Here is a 20,863-nt window from a genome sequence, read left to right as displayed (position 1 = left end):
TTTCGTGGAACGTTCTCTAGTTTGTATTCGTTTTGTGCAAAAATACAGTTTGTGACGCGCCACAATCTGATATTTACAAGCCAAAAAGCACATCTTATGATCATCTTGCTTCAAAATGTGGAGCTCGAATGGGTTAAAACGGGTACAAAATTGAGAACATTCTAGAAGATTCCACTAAATTTGAAACCGCAGGGGTGGACGTGTAAGAAAATTTATAGTTGAGGGGGTGTTTGTAATTACCCAAAATGGAGAGGGTTTTTCATAATTTGACCATACTTCAGGGGTGGTTGTAAATATATATGTATATATATATAACTTTAAGGAGTTGTTTGGAACGACTGTAATATAGCTTTTATTACTAACACATTTGAGCTCACAGATCAGAAAAGAACCAAGAAAGAAACAATGGTAATAATGAATATAACCAAACACAAGGTTATTCACTTTACAAGAATCTAAGAAAAACAAAGCCCTATTAAATCCTGGCCCGAAGATGTAATTTTCACCGGCTAAAATCTTCTTTACGCAAGAAAATATTCCGTATCGAAGCTATAGCGATGACAATGTGTAAAACAACAGCAGGAGAAGTAGACGACGATGAAAACTGGTCCGACATGCGAATTCCGAAGCTTTTTAATGCATGCAGGACCTTATTGAATACGATAGTCGTTCGACGAACTTGGTAGTGGAAACGTGATCTCCTCGAGAAACCTTCTTTTATTCTGAATTCTAGACTGACGACGACTGCCAAAATGAACGATGAGAATTAGGCGATGGAGTACTAATTAAGAAAATGTATTAAACAAAATTAATTAGAAAATTACTTACAAGGATGACCGAGGGTAGTTGATGACTTCTCGGAGCTTAATAATGGGTGGGAGGAGGTGGGGAGGCGTAGATGTATACTGGTGGTGGAGGGGACTTTACTGGTGGGGGAGGTGATGAGTAGACGTATGGTGGTGGAGGTGATTTTACGGGTGGTGGAGGTGAGGAGTAGACGTATGGTGGTGGTGGTGATTTGACGGGTGGGGGAGGTGAGGAGTAGACATATGGTGGTGGAGGTGATTTTACGGGTGGTGGAGGTGATGAGTAGACGTATGGTGGTGGCGGTGATTTTACGGGTGGTGGAGGTGATGAGTAGACGTATGGTGGTGGCGGTGATTTTACGGGTGGTGGAGGTGATGAGTAGACGTATGGTGGTGGTGGTGATGGAGAAGGTGGTGGTGGAGAGGTGTAGTGGTATGGTGGTGGAGGAGATGACGATGGTGGTGGAGGGGACTTGTAATAGTAAGGGGGTGGAGGAGAGGGTGATGGTGGTGGCGGGGATTTGTAATAGTAGGGAGGTGGCGGAGATGGTGATGGTGGTGGTGGGGATTTGTACAAATATGGAGGAGGCGGTGAGGGTGATGGTGGTGGTGGGGACGTGTAAACGTACGGAGGAGGCGGTGATGGTGATGGTGGTGGTGGGGACGTGTAAACGTATGGAGGAGGCGGTGAAGGTGATGGCGGTGGTGGTGACTTGTATACGTATGGAGGGGGTGGAGGAGACTTGTAAATATAGACTGGTGGTGGCGGTGACTTGTATATGTAGGTTACAGGTGGAGGGGGTGGAGATTTGTAAACGTAAGGAGGGGGAGGTGGTGACTTGTAGACGTATGTCGGTGTTGGAGGGGGTGGAGATTTATATACATAAGTCGGGGTGGGGGGTGGAGGCGACTTGTAGACGTATGTCGGTGTAGGAGGTGGTGGTGATTTATAAACGTAAGTTGGTGTTGGGGGTGGCGGTGACTTGTAGACATAAGTCGGTGTAGGGGGTGGTGGTGATTTATAGACGTAAGTTGGTGTCGGAGGTGGTGGTGATTTATAGACGTACGTAGGTGTTGGTGGGGGTGGTGATTTGTAAACGTAAGTTGGTGTTGGGGGTGGCGGTGACTTGTAGACGTAAGTCGGTGTATGGGGTGGTGGTGATTTATAGACGTAAGTAGGTGTGGGAGGTGGTGGTGATTTATAGACGTACGTAGGTGTTGGTGGGGGTGGAGATTTGTAAACGTATGTCGGTGTAGGGGGTGGTGGAGATTTATAGACGTAAGTTGGTGTCGGGGGTGGAGGCGACTTGTAAACGTATGTCGGTGTTGGAGGAGGTGGAGATTTGTAAACGTAAGTAGGTGTTGGAGGTGGGGGTGACTTGTAGACATACGTCGGTGTTGGTGGAGGCGGTGATTTATACACGTAAGTCGGGGTGGGTGGTGGAGGTGATTTGTAGACGTAAGTAGGTGTCGGTGGTGGGGGTGACTTGTACACATAAGTCGGGGTGGGTGGTGGGGGTGATTTGTAGACGTAAGTAGGCGTCGGTGGTGGGGGTGACTTGTACACATAAGTCGGGGTGGGAGGAGGTGGTGATTTGTAGACGTAAGTAGGTGTTGGGGGTGGGGGCGACTTGTACACATAAGTCGGGGTGGGAGGTGGTGGTGACTTGTAGACGTAAGTCGGGGTGGGGGGAGGTGGTGACTTATAAACGTAAGTCGGAGTTGGAGGTGGTGGTGATTTGTAGACGTAAGTCGGTGTAGGAGGTGGCGGTGACTTGTACACGTAAGTCGGGGTAGGGGGTGGGGGCGACTTATAAACATACGTCGGAGTTGGAGGTGGCGGTGACTTATAGACGTAAGTTGGTGCAGGAGGTGGCGGCGACTTGTAAACATAAGTCGGAGTCGGAGGCGGTGGAGATTTGTAGTAGTAAGGAGTAGGGGTTGGCTTAGGCTTAGAGCACTCTCCGTAAGGAGTTTTTGGTGCATAAGCAAAAGTTTTAGCATAAAGCACAACTTCATGTTTAGTTTTGGACTTCACTTTAATTTTAGCTCCTTTCTTTCCGGAATGAAGATTTGTTGGAATATTGCATTTTGACCCCTTTGGTGCAGCATGAAGTTTAGCTTTGCATGCCTTTGCTCCATATTTACTATACTCGAACCCTTCAACTCGAATACTGTATTTACCATTGATCTTTGTTTTGCCGTACGCCACTATTTCTTTGTCACCTGCTTTGCACGTGACCTCCACGACCGCACCTAATCAATTAAATTAAAATATTAAATTAAATCAAATGTTTGCCAGCTATTTTGTAGAATATGTATATATGTCCAATAATGAAAACTTTATTGATGTCTAGGAATCATATCTTTAACTTTTAATTATATATATATATATAGATATATATATTTCTTTTATTTTACTAATACTACTAGCTAGTATTTAATTCATAAAGAGTTGAACAGTGGAAGATTCTTAAAATTGTTAATTCTCTTCAAGATTGGTTAACACAATTAATAATTTACTAATCATTTATTTATATAATTACTGGAATAATTAGATAATGATGAATAATTAATTAGACAATGATAAATTTACAGTTTATAAATTGATTTTTATAATCCACATATTATAATTAAGTTAACAACAATTTTCTGGGTTTGGCTAAATTATTAATTAATTAGTCCTTAATTATAAACCATATGGAAACAAATTAATTAAAAAAAAAATAATGTAGGAAGTTTTTATATATGTACCTTTGAGATGTTTCTTGTCATGGGATTTCAAAGGGTATGTCCAATCGTAGCACCGGTAACAGTACACTTTTCCGGTGACCTTTACGACGAATGGGTGGTGCGGTGGGTAGTGGTGGTGATGAACCGGTGGTGGTGGTGATGTGTAGTAGTATGGTGCTGGTGGTGATTTGACAGGTGGTGGTGGTGATGTGTAGTAGTATGGTGGTGGTGGTGATTTGACCGGCGGTGGCGGGGATGTGTAGTAGTATGGTGGTGGTGGAGATTTTACGGGTGGTGGTGGTGATGTGTAGTAGTATGGTGGTGGTGGAGATTTTACGGGTGGTGGTGGTGATGTGTAGTAGTATGGTGCTGGTGGAGATTTAACCGGTGGTGGTGGTGATGTGTAGTAGTATGGTGGTGGTGGAGATTTTACCGGCGGTGGCGGTGATGTGTAGTAGTATGGTGGTGGTGGAGATTTGACGGGTGGTGGCGGTGATGTGTAGTAGTATGGTGGTGGTGGTGATTTGACCGGTGGTGGTGGCGATTTGTAGTAGTACGGTGGTGGTGGAGATGGGGAGGGAGGTGGTGGAGATTTGTAGTAGTATGGTGGTGGTGGAGATGGGGAGGGAGGTGGTGGAGATTTGTAGTAGTATGGTGGTGGAGGAGAGGGAGAAGGTGGTGGTGGAGATTTGTAGACATATGGTGGTGGAGGAGAAGGTGAGGGTGGTGGTGGAGATTTATAGTAGTAAGGTGGTGGCGGTGAAGGATCTGGTGGTGGAGGAGACTTGTAGTAGTATGGTGGTGGTGGAGAAGGTGAAGGTGGTGGTGGAGATTTGTAGACGTACGGTGGTGGGGGAGATGGTGAAGGTGGTGGTGGAGATTTGTAGACGTAAGGTGGTGGTGGAGAAGGTGATGGCGGTGGAGGAGATTTATAAATGTATGGTGGTGGTGGTGAAGGTGATGGTGGTGGAGGAGATTTGTAAACATACGGTGGCGGTGGAGACGGTGATGGTGGAGGAGGAGACTTATATACATAGGGCGGTGGAGGAGAAGGGGAAGGTGGTGGTGGTGATTTGTACACGTATGGTGGTGGTGGTGAAGGGGAAGGTGGTGGTGGTGATGTATACACATACGGTGGTGGTGGAGAAGGTGATGGTGGTGGTGGAGAGTTATATACATAGGGTGGTGGTGGAGAAGGGGAAGGTGGCGGTGGTGATTTATAAACATACGGTGGTGGTGGAGAAGGCGATGGTGGTGGTGGCGATTTATAAACATACGGTGGTGGAGGAGAAGAATAAACATAAGGGTCAGCAGAAACAAAAACAGCCAAAACGGCCAACGCCACCACCAGCCCCTGCGGCAGCATACGGCCGATCGAGGCCAGGCCACGGCCGCCAGTCATCATTCCGCCGCCGGAAAACGCCACCAATAGGTGTGGGGTTTGGATTATTCCCCTTGGCTTAGAATGAAGTGTTAGTAGTGTGTAAAGTAAGAGAGAGAGAAGAAGGGATGATTGGAGTGTGATAAATGACTTGGTATATATAGTGGAACAATTGATCAATAATACAGCTGCCAATTAGTGATTAATTCAAGATTATTTAAAATTTAATTTAAATTTATCTAATTAAAATTCAAACTAATTGTTCAATTAGGTCATAACAGCTGGACCCATCACATAGTTTAACCCCATAATCACACCACTTTGCTTTATTCGTTGTATTCTCTTATTAATTTTGTTAACCATCACCTGCTACATTTTCTTTTTTCTTTTGCCCTTTATTAATTGTAAGATATTTTTTTAGAAAAATGTAAAAATAATTTAATTATATTATGGAAAAAAAGAAAATAGTAATAAAGTTGACTTGTAGTTGTAGATGATATAATTGCACGTTAAGTTATAATGATGAACCAATTTGAGTCAATAATTGATGAATAAAGATAGGAGTTAAAGGATCGTGCATGGGCATGCTGATTGGCCTTGTTTTCTGGTAATAATCAAAACATTGTGCTGAAACATTTGTGGAATTTGCCCATGTGATTTACCAGGTATATATATATATATATATATATATATATATATATAATTGTTCTTGTTTTGAAACAAATGATCTACTCAAAGAGGAAAAAAGTTAAAATCTTTATCGAAAGTATATGTATTAAGTGGCGACTTCAGTAATTTGTTATACGGTGGACTTAAACTTCGAGGGTTCGGTGGGAGCAGTGCGCTCGAAAAAAAAAAATTAGGATTTTTTTTTTGACGAAACTAGAAAATATGGAAATAAATATTTCTAGGGCTTTTTAATTCGGGATTTAGGTTTCGGGTTTTGTTAAGAGAACTCGTAATTACTTGAAGTGCACTAGGTAAACATATCCTTGTTTAATAACTCGCAAAATTACAAGAGATGTACCGAACTAGAGTTAAAGGTATATTCTCCGAAAACTAGTCGGACAAAAACTCATACATTTAAATCAGGGCAAATTACGGCCAACCTCATGAGATAAGGTTAAATTACGAAAAATATCCATCATGTTTGAGTAATTACAACTAGCCCCTCCAACTTTGGTACGAAAAAACCCATCATTGAGTTGGTAAATTTGACACTGTAAGGATGAACGTGCAAGATAATACATATACAGTTGAGGGATGGTTGTAATTACCCAAATATGATGGGTTTTTTTCGTAATTTGACCTTACTTTAGGGGGTGACATGTCATTTGCTCTTTAAATTATAATAAATAAAAACAACCCCAAAAAATACAATACATGTAGTACTACAAATATGACTAGTACAAAATTCACAATTGTCTTAGTACGTAGAAATAAAATTAAATAAATTAAAAGCATGTGGGACTAATTTTGAATGTGAAGCTTATGTTAGCAAAAGGCCACCATATGCTTCAATTATGAGAGGCTGCTCTAGTGCTCTGCCCAAAGTAAAAGACAAAAGTAATATGACATTTTTTTTTATTAAAACATATATAATTATTTAATTGCTATTAAATTGGAATATTCTTTTTAACTAGTAATATTTGTCACGTACTTAATTCTGAAACCCAGGAAATTAAATATTAATTAATTATTATGATCAGATCCTGTTTCATTTCCTAAGGCTTGGGTGCCAAGTGAAATCATTTTAGAAAAATAAGTTTCATACATAATTATTATTTAACTGTTTTTATATTTAGTAGTACGATAAATCATGCATGTGGAGATAAAATTATTTGTGTGTGACGTTTTTTCTCTACCAATATTAGGTAGTAGAGTACTATTAAACAAAAAAACAAAAAAAGAGTACTATTAAACAAGGTTGTAAAAGACGGAATCGGGTCGGAGGCGGTTAACCGATGATAAATCATAAATAAATCGGTTTTTTATATTTAATGTAATATAATATCTAGATATTATTTGTAAGGGTAAATTACAACCACTCTTGAAATATAATTACGAAAACTCCCCTCCTGTTTGGATAATTACAATCACCCCCTCAACTATAAATTTTCTTACACGTTCACCCTTGCGGTTTCAAATTTAATGGAATTGTCGAGATTATACGGAATATTATCACTATTGCACCCATTTTACCCATTCGAACTCTACATTTTGAAGCAAGATGATCATAATATCTGTTTTTTGGCTTGTATATATCAAATTGTGGTGCATCAGAAATTGTATTTTTACACAAAACGAGTACAAACTAGAGCACATTCCACGAAATCTAGATGATTATGTTGAATTTGATACCATAAGGGTGAAGGTGTAAGAAAAAATCATAGTTGAGGAGGGTGGTTGTAAATAACCCAAACACGAGGAGGGTTTTCGTAATTTGATCTTAACTCACGGGTGGTTGTAATTTAGCCTTATTTGTATATACTCAAACACATATAAACGTATATATATTTAAACATGGTTCCGCCGACATCATTTATATATCATAATCATATAACAAAAGTTTAATAATAACATATATTATAATACAACAAAAATCCTTAATGACAAAATACAAGTAAAACGCAAGTCTTTTGCATTAAAAATATAGGGCAAATTACGTCAATCCATGAGGTAAGATAAAATTGCGAAAAAATCATTTACGTTTGGATAATTACAACTACCCTTTAATGATGTATTGTGTTTTTACACGATCACCCTTACAATGTCAAATTTATCTATTGAAGAAGGTTTTGTAAGAAATACATAGTTGAGGGGATAATCGTAATTACCCAAACAAGATGAGATTTTTTGTAATTTAATTTTACCTCATGACGTGGCCGTAACTAACCCTAAAATATATGCATGAACATTGCAAGTGTACATCATTAAGTCCTTAAAGATAAACATTAACATAAATATAACAAAACATAAACTCATTTTTTTATTATATGCTCAATTGTTGGTTTTTTTGGATTAAAAAAAAAAAGGGGAAACTACAGTTTGCACCCCTGAACTATAGGGCTTGTCACAAACACCCCCCTGAACTACAAAACGTAACAAAATGGCCCCTCCGTTTTCAATCTGTTTGTGTCTGATGATGTGGCGTGTTGACTTTTTTCAATTTTAATCACTTTTGTGGCTGCAACAAATTTTTGACGTTTTTACCCTCTATATATTTGTAATATATATATATATATATATATATATATATATATATATATATATATATATATATATATATATATTACCAAGAAATACACAAAATTGAAGCAAAAATCTTTACAGCACACAAAATCCTTTTTTCGCTAAAAAGTTAAAATATTTGATTTCACAAATCTTTACCAATACAAAAAACATATATTTTTTTTATCAGCCCACAAAATAGTATATTAAATCCTAACAAATCAGGATGATAATGAAATATAGTGTTGGAAAAAAAAATATAATTAATTATAAAAAAGAGAAAAAAAAAACCCAAGTCAGCTTATGCCTTCTCTTCTCCGATGGCTTATGCCTTCTCTAGTTCAAGCACACCAATCATTTGTGCCTTCCAAATAGCGAAATCGGTTCTCGAGCAATTGTGCAATTTGGGTGCATCGAGCGGACTCTTTTCTCTCTTCGACTCTCCAATTGTGCAATTTGGGTGCCCTTGAAATCTGATGTTGGAGTATGTCTTGTAAGATGGTGGCAACAACAGTCGGCGTCGTCGGCCGGAGTATTCAATTTCAATTTAATGAGGAAGGGGCGAATGAAGCTGCTACAAATCGACAACAATGGCGCCTTTGTTGTTCTCGCCGTGGGACGATGCGTTGGAGATGGAAGGCTGCAATTTCACCATTAAGGAAGTGTATGGGGCTGAAATCAACCGACGAGTGGAGAAGGAAGTGAGAGGAAATTATTGTCGATTTGGTAAAGAAAAAAGAAGAACAAGAGGTAGGCAAAAAGAAGAACATGAGAGAGGAGAGAGGAAGGGGAACATGTGAGAGGAGAGAGGAAGGGGTTTCCTATTTAATTAATTAAAGTTTGAGGACAAATAAGTAAATGAACATGAAAAGTAACGGTGTTAGTATTGCAGACGTTGACCGCAAATCACAAGGGTCATTTTGTTACGTTTTGTAGTTGAGGGGGGTGTTTGTGCCAAGCCCTATAGTTCAGGGGTGCAAACTGTAGTTTCCCCAAAAAAAAATAGATTTGAAAAGGCCGATTTTTCACCGGTTTTTGCGATAAAGTTTGACCAACATTCAAAGTGTAAACGTCTATGACCTCCTCAACCTGTATCGGACTGCCTCAAGCCGTCCACCGGCCAAAATCGTAAAGATATTGGACCACCTCCGTATCAGAAACCAATTGATCGTCTGCCTCATTCGATTTTTCGAACACCGCTATATATCAAGGCATTACATATTTTTTTCTGCACCGGCCAATTAATTAACTTAATGTTCTGGTTCGTAAACAATTGAATCAGTAATTAATTAATTAACTTTATTTATTCTAATAGCATTAATCCCAGCAATTTTAATTAGGTGGTTTCATTTTAATATGTGATTTCTTCTTGAAATATTTTATTTCCGGGTTATATATAGATAGAAACAGAGCATATAAGCAGAGGTTAGAGAACAAATTCAATTGATTTTATTACTAACATTGAACATGACAGAACACAAAGATCGAGAACCAAGAAACAATGGTAAAAGAATAAAAATTTCAATCCAAACAAGGCATTAATCCACTATACAATAATAATGTAAGAACAAACACTGCCCCTAGCTGCAATTAAATTTCGCTGCCTATAATCTTCTTTGTGCAAACAAATATTGTATCTTTGAGCCACTTCGATTATTTGAAGATATAGCAACGAAAATATGGAGGATAACGGCAACATAAGTAGACGAAAACTTGTCCAACACGCAAACTCGGATGTTTTCTAATATTGCTTGAAGAACCTTATTGAATGTAATAGTTGCTCTAAGAAGTTGGTAGCGGAAGCCTTCTTTTATTCGGGATCCTAGACTGAGTGCTGCAAAATTGAAGAACGAAAAGTTAGATCGGGACTAGTAAAATGTGTGTGGATGATTGATTAGTAATAAGATGATTTATTTAGATAACGATGACTTACGTTTATCCAAGCTTAGTAAACGGTTGGAGGAGGTGGGGAGGCGTAGATGTATGCCGGTGGTGGAGGTGATTTTACGGGTGGTGGAGGTGATGAGTAGACGTATGGTGGTGGTGGTGATTTTACGGGTGGTGGAGGTGATGAGTAGACATAAGGTGGTGGTGGTGATTTGACGGGTGGTGGAGGTGAGGAGTAGACGTATGGTGGTGGTGGTGATTTTACCGGTGGTGGAGGTGATGAGTAGACATATGGGGGCGGCGGTGACTTCACGGGTGGGGGAGGTGATGAGTAAACGTAAGGTGGGGGCGGGGACTTCACGGGTGGTGGAGGTGATGAGTAGACATATGGTGGTGGCGGTGACTTCACGGGTGGTGGAGGTGATGAGTAGACGTATGGTGGCGGTGGTGACTTCACGGGTGGGGGAGGTGATGAATAAACATATGGTGGTGGTGGGGACTTCACGGGTGGTGGAGGTGATGAGTAGACGTATGGTGGTGGTGGTGACTTCACTGGTGGGGGAGGTGATGAGTAGACGTATGGTGGCGGTGGTGACTTCACAGGTGGGGGAGGTGATGAGTAGACGTATGGTGGCGGTGGTGACTTCACTGGTGGTGGAGGTGAGGAGTACACGTACGGTGGTGGAGGTGACTTCACCGGTGGTGGAGGTGATGAGTAGACATATGGTGGTGGCGGTGATTTTACGGGTGGTGGAGGTGAGGAGTAGACGTATGGGGGTGGTGGTGACTTCACGGGTGGTGGAGGTGAGGAGTACACGTACGGTGGTGGTGGTGACTTCACCGGTGGTGGAGGTGATGAGTAAACATATGGTGGTGGTGGTGATTTTACGGGGGGTGGAGGTGATGAGTACACGTACGGTGGTGGCGGTGACTTCACAGGAGGGGGAGGTGATGAGTACACGTACGGTGGTGGTGGTGACTTCACCGGTGGGGGAGGTGACGAGTACACGTACGGTGGTGGTGGTGATTTCACGGGTGGGGGTGGTGATGAGTAGACGTATGGTGGTGGCGGGGACTTCACGGGTGGTGGAGGTGATGAGTACACGTACGGTGGCGGTGGTGATTTCACGGGTGGGGGAGGTGATGAGTAGACATATGGTGGTGGCGGGGACTTCACGGGTGGTGGAGGTGATGAGTACACGTACGGTGGTGGTGGTGATTTCACCGGTGGGGGAGGTGATGAGTAAACATATGGTGGTGGCGGGGATTTCACGGGTGGTGGAGGTGATGAGTAGATGTACGGTGGTGGTGGTGATTTCACCGGTGGGGGAGGTGATGAGTACACATATGGTGGAGGCGGGGACTTCACGGGTGGTGGAGGTGAGGAGTAGACATATGGTGGTGGCGGGGACTTTACGGGTGGTGGAGGTGAGGAGTACACGTACGGTGGTGGTGGTGACTTCACGGGTGGTGGAGGTGATGAATATACATACGGTGGTGGTGGTGACTTTACGGGTGGTGGAGGTGATGAGTAGACGTATGGTGGTGGCGGTGGAGACTTGTAGACGTAAGGAGGAGGAGGTGGTGATTTGTATAAGTAAACTGGTGTTGGTGGTGGTGGAGACTTGTAGACGTAAGGAGGAGGAGGTGGTGATTTGTATAAGTAAACTGGTGTTGGTGGTGGTGGAGACTTGTAGACGTAAGGTGGAGGTGGTGGGGATTTGTAAACGTATTTCGGTGTCGGTGGCGGTGGCGACTTGTAAACGTACTTCGGTGTTGGTGGCGGTGGCGACTTGTAGACGTATTTCGGTGTCGGTGGTGGTGGCGACTTGTAAACGTATTTCGGTGTCGGGGGTGGAGGAGATTTATAGTAGTAAGGAGTAGGGGTTGGCTTAGAGCACTCTCCATAAGGAGTTTTTGGTGCATAAGCAAATTCTTTAGCATAAAGCACAACTTCATAATTAGTTTTGGACTTCACTTTAAGATTAGCTCCTTTCTTTCCCCAATTAAGATCTGTTGGAATATTGCACTTTGACCCCTTTGGTGCAGCATGAAGTTTAGCTTTGCATGCCTTTGCTCCATATTTACTATACTCAAACCCTTCTACCGGAATACTGTATTTCCCATTCTTCTTTGTTTTGCCGTACGCCACTATTTTTTTGTCACCTGCTTTGCACGTGATCTCCACGACAGCACCTGTTCCACGTGTGTTGAAAATATTAATTAAATAAAATGTTTGCCAGCTGTATATGTTAAGTGTTAGAGAATATTTCAAATTATTATTTCATAAATTTAATTGACAAAAAAAGGCATTCCACCATGTTGAACATATTGTATATGTCCTATACAAAATGTGGAAGATTCTTCTTCATTTGATTTCTTCAAGATTAATTGGACCACAACATATTTAACGTACCCTTTTAATATTATTAGTAGGTGACGTGAACATTTATAATTCCTTGATAATTTATTTAATCACTTGGATTATTAGATAATGGCTAATGAAAATAAAATAATTAATTAGTATTATAGCCATGATTAGTTCTAATATCTAATATTAATGCATGCATGGAGTAATTAGGTGACTACTAAATATAGTTAACAGCTGAACATGGAAATATTATAGCAACTTTTTTGTATGTATATATGTATGTATATACCTGTGAGATGTTTCTTGTCATGGGATTTCAGTGGGTATGTCCAATCGTAGCACCGGAAACAGTAGACTTTTCCGGTGACCTTTACGACGAATGGGTAGTGATGAACTGGTGGTGGTGGAGAAGTGTAGTAGTATGGTGCAGGTGGTGATTTCACTGGTGGTGGTGGTGATGTGTAGTGGTATGGTGGTGGTGGTGATTTCACCGGTGGTGGAGGTGATGAGTAGACGTATGGTGGCGGCGGTGATTTTACGGGTGGTGGTGGTGATGAGTAGACGTATGGTGGTGGCGGTGATTTTACGGGTGGTGGTGGTGATGAGTAGACGTATGGTGGTGGCGGTGATTTTACCGGTGGTGGTGGTGATGAGTACACGTATGGTGGTGGCGGTGATTTCACCGGAGGTGGAGGTGATGAGTACACGTACGGTGGTGGTGGTGATTTCACTGGTGGTGGAGGTGATGAGTACACGTACGGTGGTGGTGGTGATTTCACCGGTGGTGGAGGTGATGAGTAGACGTATGGTGGTGGTGGTGATTTTACGGGTGGTGGAGGTGATGAGTACACGTATGGTGGTGGTGGTGACTTCACTGGTGGTGGAGGTGATGAGTAAACATATGGTGGTGGTGGGGACTTCACGGGTGGTGGAGGAGAACTATAGACATATGGTGGTGGTGGAGATTTTACGGGTGGTGGTGGTGATGAATACACGTATGGTGGTGGTGGGGACTTCACCGGTGGTGGAGGAGAGCTATAGACATATGGTGGTGGCGGTGAAGGGGAAGGCGGTGGTGGTGATGAATACACGTATGGTGGTGGTGGAGATTTCACCGGTGGTGGTGGTGATGAATACACATACGGTGGTGGTGGTGACTTCACCGGTGGAGGAGGAGAGCTATAGACATATGGTGGTGGCGGTGAAGGTGAAGGTGGTGGTGGTGATGAATACACATACGGTGGTGGTGGTGACTTCACCGGTGGCGGTGGTGAGCTATAAACATACGGTGGTGGTGGAGAAGAATAAACATAAGGGTCAGCAGAAACAAAACTCGAAATAGCCAAAACGGCAAACGCCACCACCAGCCCATGTGGCAGCACACGGCCAATCGAGGCCAAGCCTCGGCCGTCAGTCATCATTCCGCCGCCGCAAAATTCAACCAACCGATGAATTATTAGATTAGATTAGTAAATTAAAAGGCTGATTTATCAAAATGAAAGAAGGGATGATTTGAAATGTGATAAATCAATTGGTATATATAGTGAACCAAGTGATCATATGAAACGGTCGTTAGAATAGAGCTGTCGATTAGTGACTAATTCAAGATTTAAATTTTAATTAATCAAAAAAAAATTTAAAATTAATTAGTTGGAATGAGGATTTAATAACAGCTGGACTTGTCAAAGAATTTATTTAATCCCATAATAATATTTTCCAATTTGATTTTTTCGTTGTATTTCTGTTTATGGAACACACATTCACCTGCTACAAAAATTAATTTTGGTAAATGTATTTTTAAAAAAATTAATTATTAATATTTCTACTAACCATGCAATATTTTACATTTGATTACGTCATCACAATGAACCTTCTCACGAAAGAGTGGGATAATTCATTTTTTCTGCATCTTTGGCTTCTCATCAACTCTAAACAATTTACGAGTTTTTTTTTATTTTTTATTTTAATTAAAGGAAATAAGAAAATGTAAATAATATATAGAATTAAAATTATTTGTGAATGGATTTATTCAAGAATTAGGGGTTGGTGGGAAAATGAAAATAGCCGCCCTCTCTTTGGCTACTGATTTTTCTAGAATTTTGAAATTTGGTATCCTATACAAACGTTTATTAATAATTTATTTTGTTTTTAATTTATTAATTATTTACTTGGAAGAAAATGTGATAAGGGGTAAAAAGTTTAATAAATTTATTTAATGAGTTTAAAAATCTAATTTGGTAATTTTGATTTTATTTGAAAATAACTAATTTCATAGAAATTATATCCCATCATGCATGTATCACTTAGAAACAATACATCACAAATAAATTATTGAATTTTTAATAGTTTGAGACAGTCAAAATGCAACAAATGATATTTTTTGAGCTTTCTTGTGTAGGTAAATTTGACATTTGTCAAATTAACTTATTTTATTTGGAATATCCTCAGAAGTTCAAAAAAATATTTTTTTTGTTTGGCTTCATTCAAGTCAAGTTATGTATAAATTAAACTAAGTTCTTAATAATATCTTTAATTTAATTTAATTATTATTATTATTATTATTTTTTTTTTAATATTTTGGATGCCACCATTCTTCCACAAAGTGAAGACTTTTTGTAATTTGCATTTCTATAAATGATTTATGAAATAATATTCTGTCCAAAAGGCATGTGAGCTTCTCAATTATGAGATAAACCATGTGAAAAGCAATCAACCATTTTTGCAGCATTTCTCTTAATGTGTTATTGCAACACTTAGTAACAAATTATTTAAAAAAGTAAATTAAAAAGAAATTAATATAATCTATATATTTTTCTTATATTGGAACTTGAAAAATTAGTTTTGACAAAATTATAATTAATATTTCTCAATAAAACATATAATTTCAAGCCTCATAAATTATTTCATTCTTGTGAAATATATATATATATATATATATATATATATATATATATATATATATATATATATATATATATATATATATATATTCCCAATATTTTTGAGTTTTGACATTATACCTACTATGTAATTCTCATATTATTCAATCAAGAACATATATAATTCATCAAATAATAAATAATATCCATCTACATATATGATTGATTGAATTTGACGAAGCAAATATTTCTTATTTAAAAAAAATCAAATAATAAATAATATTTCATCACATGGAAATGTACACCAAACACACACTTACACACAATTACACACACCACACACACATAAATCAGCTGCAGTAGATAAGGCATATATGAGCATATCCCACTATGCAAAAAGTCAACATTATTCCTTTGGATCATCAAAGAGCCATCAAACAATCGTAAAATTTTAACCGACATATATATAAATACATGACATATATATAAATACAGTTAAATCTCAATAAATTAATACACCTGGAAGTTGGAACTGACAAAACTTAAATAAATAATTTTAACACATTGTCATTGAATTGGAATCAGAAAAAAATTATTATCTGAGCAAAGTTATTAATTTATTTACAGACTTATTAGGTTAGGGGCTTAAAATGCAAATTTTTTTTACTTAGAAATCCGACAAGAGTGGAAACTTTGACAACTAAGACATCAATTATTTTTTTGTTTATTGAAGCATTCTATTTAATGCAAAAAATAAAGAATTTATTTTGTTATATAAATAGATTTATATGGTCCACATAATGAAATAAATATTGGAGCTTATTTTGAGTAAGTGAAAAAAATGTGTGTGTGGCTTTTAATTTTAGTAGCAAGAATACTTCTCTTTCTGTAGTTACAAGGCATGCTTTTTTTAGTATAATAAATTGCTAGGTAATCAACTACAACTCCGATCAACTTTAATCGTATATATAAAAGTAATAAACGTCAGGTTACTCTAAGAATCTCTAACGACATTTTGTAATTATTATTTTTTTCCTCTACTAAGTTTTGAAATTATATTAAATTGCGTTAAAAAGTTCAAAATTCATCGGAAATCCTTTCAATCTCAAATTCTTATTTTTCAATTTTTTTCTAATCTAATTAATTTTGCAATAAAATGTTTGACTCTATATCTTCACATGAAATCACATAGTATATAGCTACCAACATCATTGACTGGCGCGTAAAATATAATCCGTGATCGATCAAAAGGGTTTTTATATATCGATACAATCTATTATATAATTCACGAGCCAACTCTTGAATTATAAGAATGTGAGCACAATTTTTCCTATTAACAATTGTTATTGTCATGTATTTAAAAAATGTGTTGATCGTAGTCGATTTTCATTATCCCATTTTCAACATATAGTAGATGATATATATAATATCAATTATTGCCCTAAATAACATTCCTTCAATCCAATTTTGTGTTTGCTTGGAAAATGAAATAACGATTCATTACACGCCATTGACTAAGAACAAAATCAACAATGTTTGGAGTACAGTGTGTCTTAATAGACTACAGCTGGTGTTTATGCATCAATGAAGAATATGACCATGCCATATATATATATATATATATATATATATATATATATATATATATATATATATATATATATATATATATATATATATAATATTCAATCTGAATTTGTAGGAGTGTAAATGTGTTGAGTCGGTGTACGAGACGACTCAATAAAAGAACGAGCTTGGGGGATCATGACTTTTTAATTATTTAAAAATTTATGAGATTTTTTAAAATATATTACAAGTATATAAGTAATATATAGTTAAAATATATTTAATAAAAGTAGATAGATAATATGTAGATTATGGAATATAATGTGAACAAGATTTTGAAGTGGGGTCAGGTGCCAGTATAATATGAGTATTTTTGGTTGGATATTTTCCTATTTTCTTTCTTTTAATTGTATTTATATTTCTTTTTAATTTAATTTTATTCTTTTTAAGTAGATATTGAAATTTCTACCATAAGAAGCCTAATTAAAGTAATTGGGAAAATCCGAGCTGGTGTTTTCTTTTCCTTTTTTTTTCTTCTTATAATGGTAAATTTGTGCATTTCGATCGGATGTAAGAGGAGGACCACTACATATTCGACACAGAGAAAGTAAAAAAAATAACGAGTAACGACTAACGAGTAGTTATTTCTCCTTCTTTTTAAGTCTTCCTTATAAAAAAATCGCGTCAAGTACGTAAATAATATTTTGAATTAGCTAAAATATAAAATCGTAATTAATTTTATATATTCACAGTCAAATAATAAAAATGCATATAGATATATATAAATTGTTATAGAATAAGTCAGACATGGGTGGCTGAATTATAATATCTGCAAATGTCAGAATTATATTGCCTTCGAAGTGGCACAAAACACGTAAATAAAACCTAGTTAATGTTCTTATGGTGACAAAATAAATAAATAATTAAAAAATAAAAATTATTAAACAACTCTCTAATTAATAATTAGGACCTGCAAAAAATAATTTGGTCGATCTTAATTCTCACGTAACGCCATAATCAAACCAACTGGTAATTTATTATTACGGGAATCCCAAAATTAATTCCAAGACAAAGACTAAGACATTAGTATTTAAGTCTTAACAATTTCAATACACTATTGTCTAAAAATTAACCAACAAATTAAAGCCGGCTAATCTTTCGGATTTCGGATGCGGGCCGGTGAAAACAAATAAATGAAAAATTGCGTGAAACCCCCTGAGTTAAGATCTAATTACAAAAATTCCTCTCATGTTTGCGTAATATTACGACTCCCCTTACGCACGCGGTGGCAGAGCCAACATAGGTCAGAGGGGGTTATGCCCCCCAACAGTTCTCGAATCCCTATATTTTTATGTAATAATCTAAAAATAATTGTGTATAATTTTGCATTATCGTCCCCGCAAACTTAAAATTCTGGCTCCACTAGTGCCCTTACGCCGTTAATTTTAACAGTATCTTTTTGATTCCTTGGAATATTATCCGATAATACTAGAGTTATAGAATTGTAGTTTTAGAATAAAAATAAAATGGTTAGTTGACTTGCAAACCATATAAATAATTGTAAATAAACAGCAGTACATAGTTAGACAGAGATTATGCTTAATTTGTTTTTATCAATAATTATAAAATCATGTCGCTTGCATGGGCATGTTGAGTGGCTTTATTTGTCGGTAACAGATCGATAAGACCCGGTTTAATCGCCCATTTGAAAAAAATAAATTAATAAATATATTAATTTATAAATAATTGGATTAATGGATTTGCAAATAATTGTGGAATTTTCTCATGTGATGAACAAAGTCGTTCCTCCGCATCTTTATTTTAGGGTAAATTACATTTACATCCACTAGTAGAAAACCGGCCACAGGCGACGAAAACTTGCGACGAAACTAGGACTCTTGCGACGAAATTAGGACTACTGCGACGATTTATATTTCGTCGCAATGGGGGTCCAAATTCGTCGCCAATGGTCCCGTCGCAAAGGCTGCGACGAATTCTATATTTCGTCGCTAAGGGGGCGACGAAACCCCTTTTCGTCGCAAAAAGTCGATTTTATATAATAAATTAGATTTTTGTGTTTGTGACGTTTATATCTCCACTATCGTCGCTACTGTCGGCGACGGTTTGTTGATTTCGTCGCAACATAACAATTTCAAAAAAAATAAAATAATATTAGTTTGCGACGAAATATAGATATCGTCGCAATGTATTGCCTCGATATCTCTTTGTTCGTCGCCAATGTTTGCGACGAATGTTAACTATTCGTCGCAAGATTTAGTTCTACCAAAACAAGATTTACGACGAAATATAGTACATCGACGTACTTCATTTGCGACGAAAATGATTATATTCGTCGCACATGTTACTGTACAGTTTAATATATATATTATATATTATTTTATATATATAATAAATTACCTGTAAATAATTATTAATTTCACTAAAACAATTAAACTACTAACTTAAATTACATAGCAAAATTAAAGTCGAAGTCTACATAAAATTAAAGTCGAAGTCTACATAAAATTAAATACCAATTCAACAGTACATATACGAATCTAGAATTACATAAAAACTTAGAAAAATATTGTAGCATTACAAAATGACATTAGTCCGAATTGAGTCGTTCTTCGTCGTCATTTGAAGTACCCGAATTTGGAGCTTTGGAGACGGGCTAATCGACAATTCCTTTTTGTCTTAAAGTATTAAGTAATGAGTTCAAAGATTCTTTAAGTGAGCTCACCTCATCTCGCGATTCTTGCAATTCTCCTTCTAAGAGCTCGACTTTAGTCTCCAACTCTTCATTTCTAACAGAAGAAAATCTTGATCTTGCAACTTTCTTAGTGGTTGAGCTTTGAATCGTAATCGTTATAGTCCACGTGTACTACTACATCGTAATCTGTGCTCGAACCTTGTCCTGTGCTCGAACCTTGCCCTGTGCTCAACCCTTGCCCTGACATAGAAAATACACAAATCGGGTTGCCTGAACAAGAAAACAAGATACATTAGCATCAATTTTTACATAATATGACGAGTTAAATACATTAATAATTTAAATAAACTTAATGAAAATACTAAGACGACAAATAATTCAAATAAAAGGTAAATTTACAAATATGAGTTCCAAAAATATTTGATCAACTAATACAATGAGTTACTCTTCCATAACATCTATAACATTTATGTCATTATTTATCGAAAGTATCTCATAACATCCATCTTCAACTTCAACAAGATCCTCAGATTTTAGAGCAAAGTTGTCCCTTGGTTTAATAACAACATGCACCACCCATGGTGTAAGTTGCATCATATAAGTTTCCGTTAACATGCGACAACAAAGTTGAATGAATACAGAAAAACTTTGTCGTGGTAAAGGTGAGGGAAAGGATAATTTCTTACTCGAGAAAGTCTAAATGTGCAAAACTTGCGCTTCCTTTTCCAGCTATACTTGATTAGTTGTGTTCCTTTCTTCAAAGCAATAAGTACCTTCAGTCAACAAGTCAACAAAATTAAGAGAGTTGTTCATAAGTGCATTATCAAATAAAGAGAGTTGTTCATAAGTGTATTTAGTCTGTTACGATACACCCCCAAAGTGAAAACCCCAAATACACCCAAAAAATACACCCTCAAATACACCCCAAATTCAGCAAATACACCCCCAAAAACACCCCCAAATACACCCTAAAATCAGCAATTACACCCCCAAATACACCCCCAAATCAGCAAATACACCCCCAAATACACCCCAAAATCAGCAAATACACCCCCAAATACACCCCCAAATACACCCCCAAATACACCCGAAAATCAGCAAATACACCCCAAATACACCCCATAATCAGCAAAAACACCCCCAAATACACCCCAAAATCAGCAAATACACCCCCAAAGCAACATTGAGAGATCTTTATGTCCGAACAAGTAACGTAAGTGAGCAAAGAGGCGAAAGATAGCATTTATAGAACTGTACATCAATAATCAAGATATACGGGCTACGGCAAATATCAAT

General features: G+C 37.6%; 2 protein-coding genes and 1 long non-coding RNA gene across 12 annotated transcripts; 1 reads left to right on the top strand and 2 right to left on the bottom strand.

Moving 5' to 3' along the window:
* Window positions 1-325: 325 nt before the first annotated feature.
* Window positions 326-5,064, bottom strand: LOC148764912 (uncharacterized). Its single transcript, XM_088814530.1, has 3 exons — window positions 3,561-5,064; window positions 829-3,062; window positions 326-744 (listed from the first exon to the last, which is right to left on the bottom strand). Exons 1-2 carry the CDS (start codon window positions 4,942-4,944, stop codon window positions 865-867), a joined length of 3,582 nt encoding a protein of 1,193 aa, XP_088670656.1. The 5' UTR covers window positions 4,945-5,064; the 3' UTR covers window positions 326-744; window positions 829-864.
* A 4,513-nt stretch (window positions 5,065-9,577) lies between these two features.
* On the bottom strand, window positions 9,578-13,830 carry LOC148764910 (uncharacterized). Of its 8 annotated transcripts, none has more exons than XM_088813050.1 (6): window positions 12,699-13,830; window positions 11,563-12,234; window positions 10,843-10,938; window positions 10,747-10,794; window positions 10,085-10,218; window positions 9,578-9,985 (listed from the first exon to the last, which is right to left on the bottom strand). In XM_088813050.1, the coding sequence occupies exons 1-5, from the start codon at window positions 13,828-13,830 to the stop codon at window positions 10,097-10,099; spliced, it is 2,070 nt and encodes a 689-aa protein (XP_088669176.1). In that variant the 3' UTR covers window positions 9,578-9,985; window positions 10,085-10,096. The 8 variants fall into 8 exon arrangements, with proteins under 8 accessions (XP_088669176.1, XP_088669179.1, XP_088669175.1 ...); XM_088813053.1 differs by having other exon boundaries at window positions 10,891-10,938; XM_088813049.1 differs by lacking the exon at window positions 10,843-10,938 and having other exon boundaries at window positions 10,987-12,234.
* On the top strand, window positions 10,193-13,753 carry LOC148764911 (uncharacterized). Of its 3 annotated transcripts, XR_016029530.1 has the most exons (4): window positions 10,193-10,314; window positions 10,459-10,794; window positions 13,200-13,505; window positions 13,623-13,753. It is a non-coding gene; the product is annotated as an uncharacterized LOC148764911 (long non-coding RNA). The 3 variants fall into 3 exon arrangements; XR_016029531.1 differs by lacking the exons at window positions 13,200-13,505; window positions 13,623-13,753 and adding an exon at window positions 11,563-12,219; XR_016029532.1 differs by lacking the exons at window positions 13,200-13,505; window positions 13,623-13,753 and adding an exon at window positions 10,987-11,047.
* Window positions 13,831-20,863: the final 7,033 nt, after the last annotated feature.

This window comes from Erythranthe guttata, chromosome 14 (assembly GCF_056151865.1).
Source record: "Erythranthe guttata isolate IM_541 chromosome 14, IM_541, whole genome shotgun sequence".
NCBI lineage: Eukaryota > Viridiplantae > Streptophyta > Magnoliopsida > Lamiales > Phrymaceae > Erythranthe > Erythranthe guttata.
Note: the sequence above shows the minus strand (reverse complement) of the source record. Positions and strands in the feature narration are given on the sequence as shown.

Excerpts from the sequence above, each read along its gene's own strand:
- LOC148764912 (XM_088814530.1), bottom strand. The coding sequence starts at position 4,944 with ATGATGACTGGCGGCCGTGGCCTGGCCTCGATCGGCCGTATGCTGCCG. Across the intron at positions 3,063-3,560 it reads TGACAAGAAACATCTCAAAG|GTGCGGTCGTGGAGGTCACG; the intron begins GTACATATATAA and ends TTAATTGATTAG.
- LOC148764910 (XM_088813049.1), bottom strand. The coding sequence starts at position 13,830 with ATGATGACTGACGGCCGAGGCTTGGCCTCGATTGGCCGTGTGCTGCCA. Across the intron at positions 12,235-12,698 it reads TGACAAGAAACATCTCACAG|GTGCTGTCGTGGAGATCACG; the intron begins GTATATACATAC and ends CACGTGGAACAG. Across the intron at positions 10,219-10,746 it reads ACCATATGTCTACTCATCAC|CTCCACCACCCGTAAAATCA; the intron begins CTCCACCACCGG and ends TCTACTCATCAC.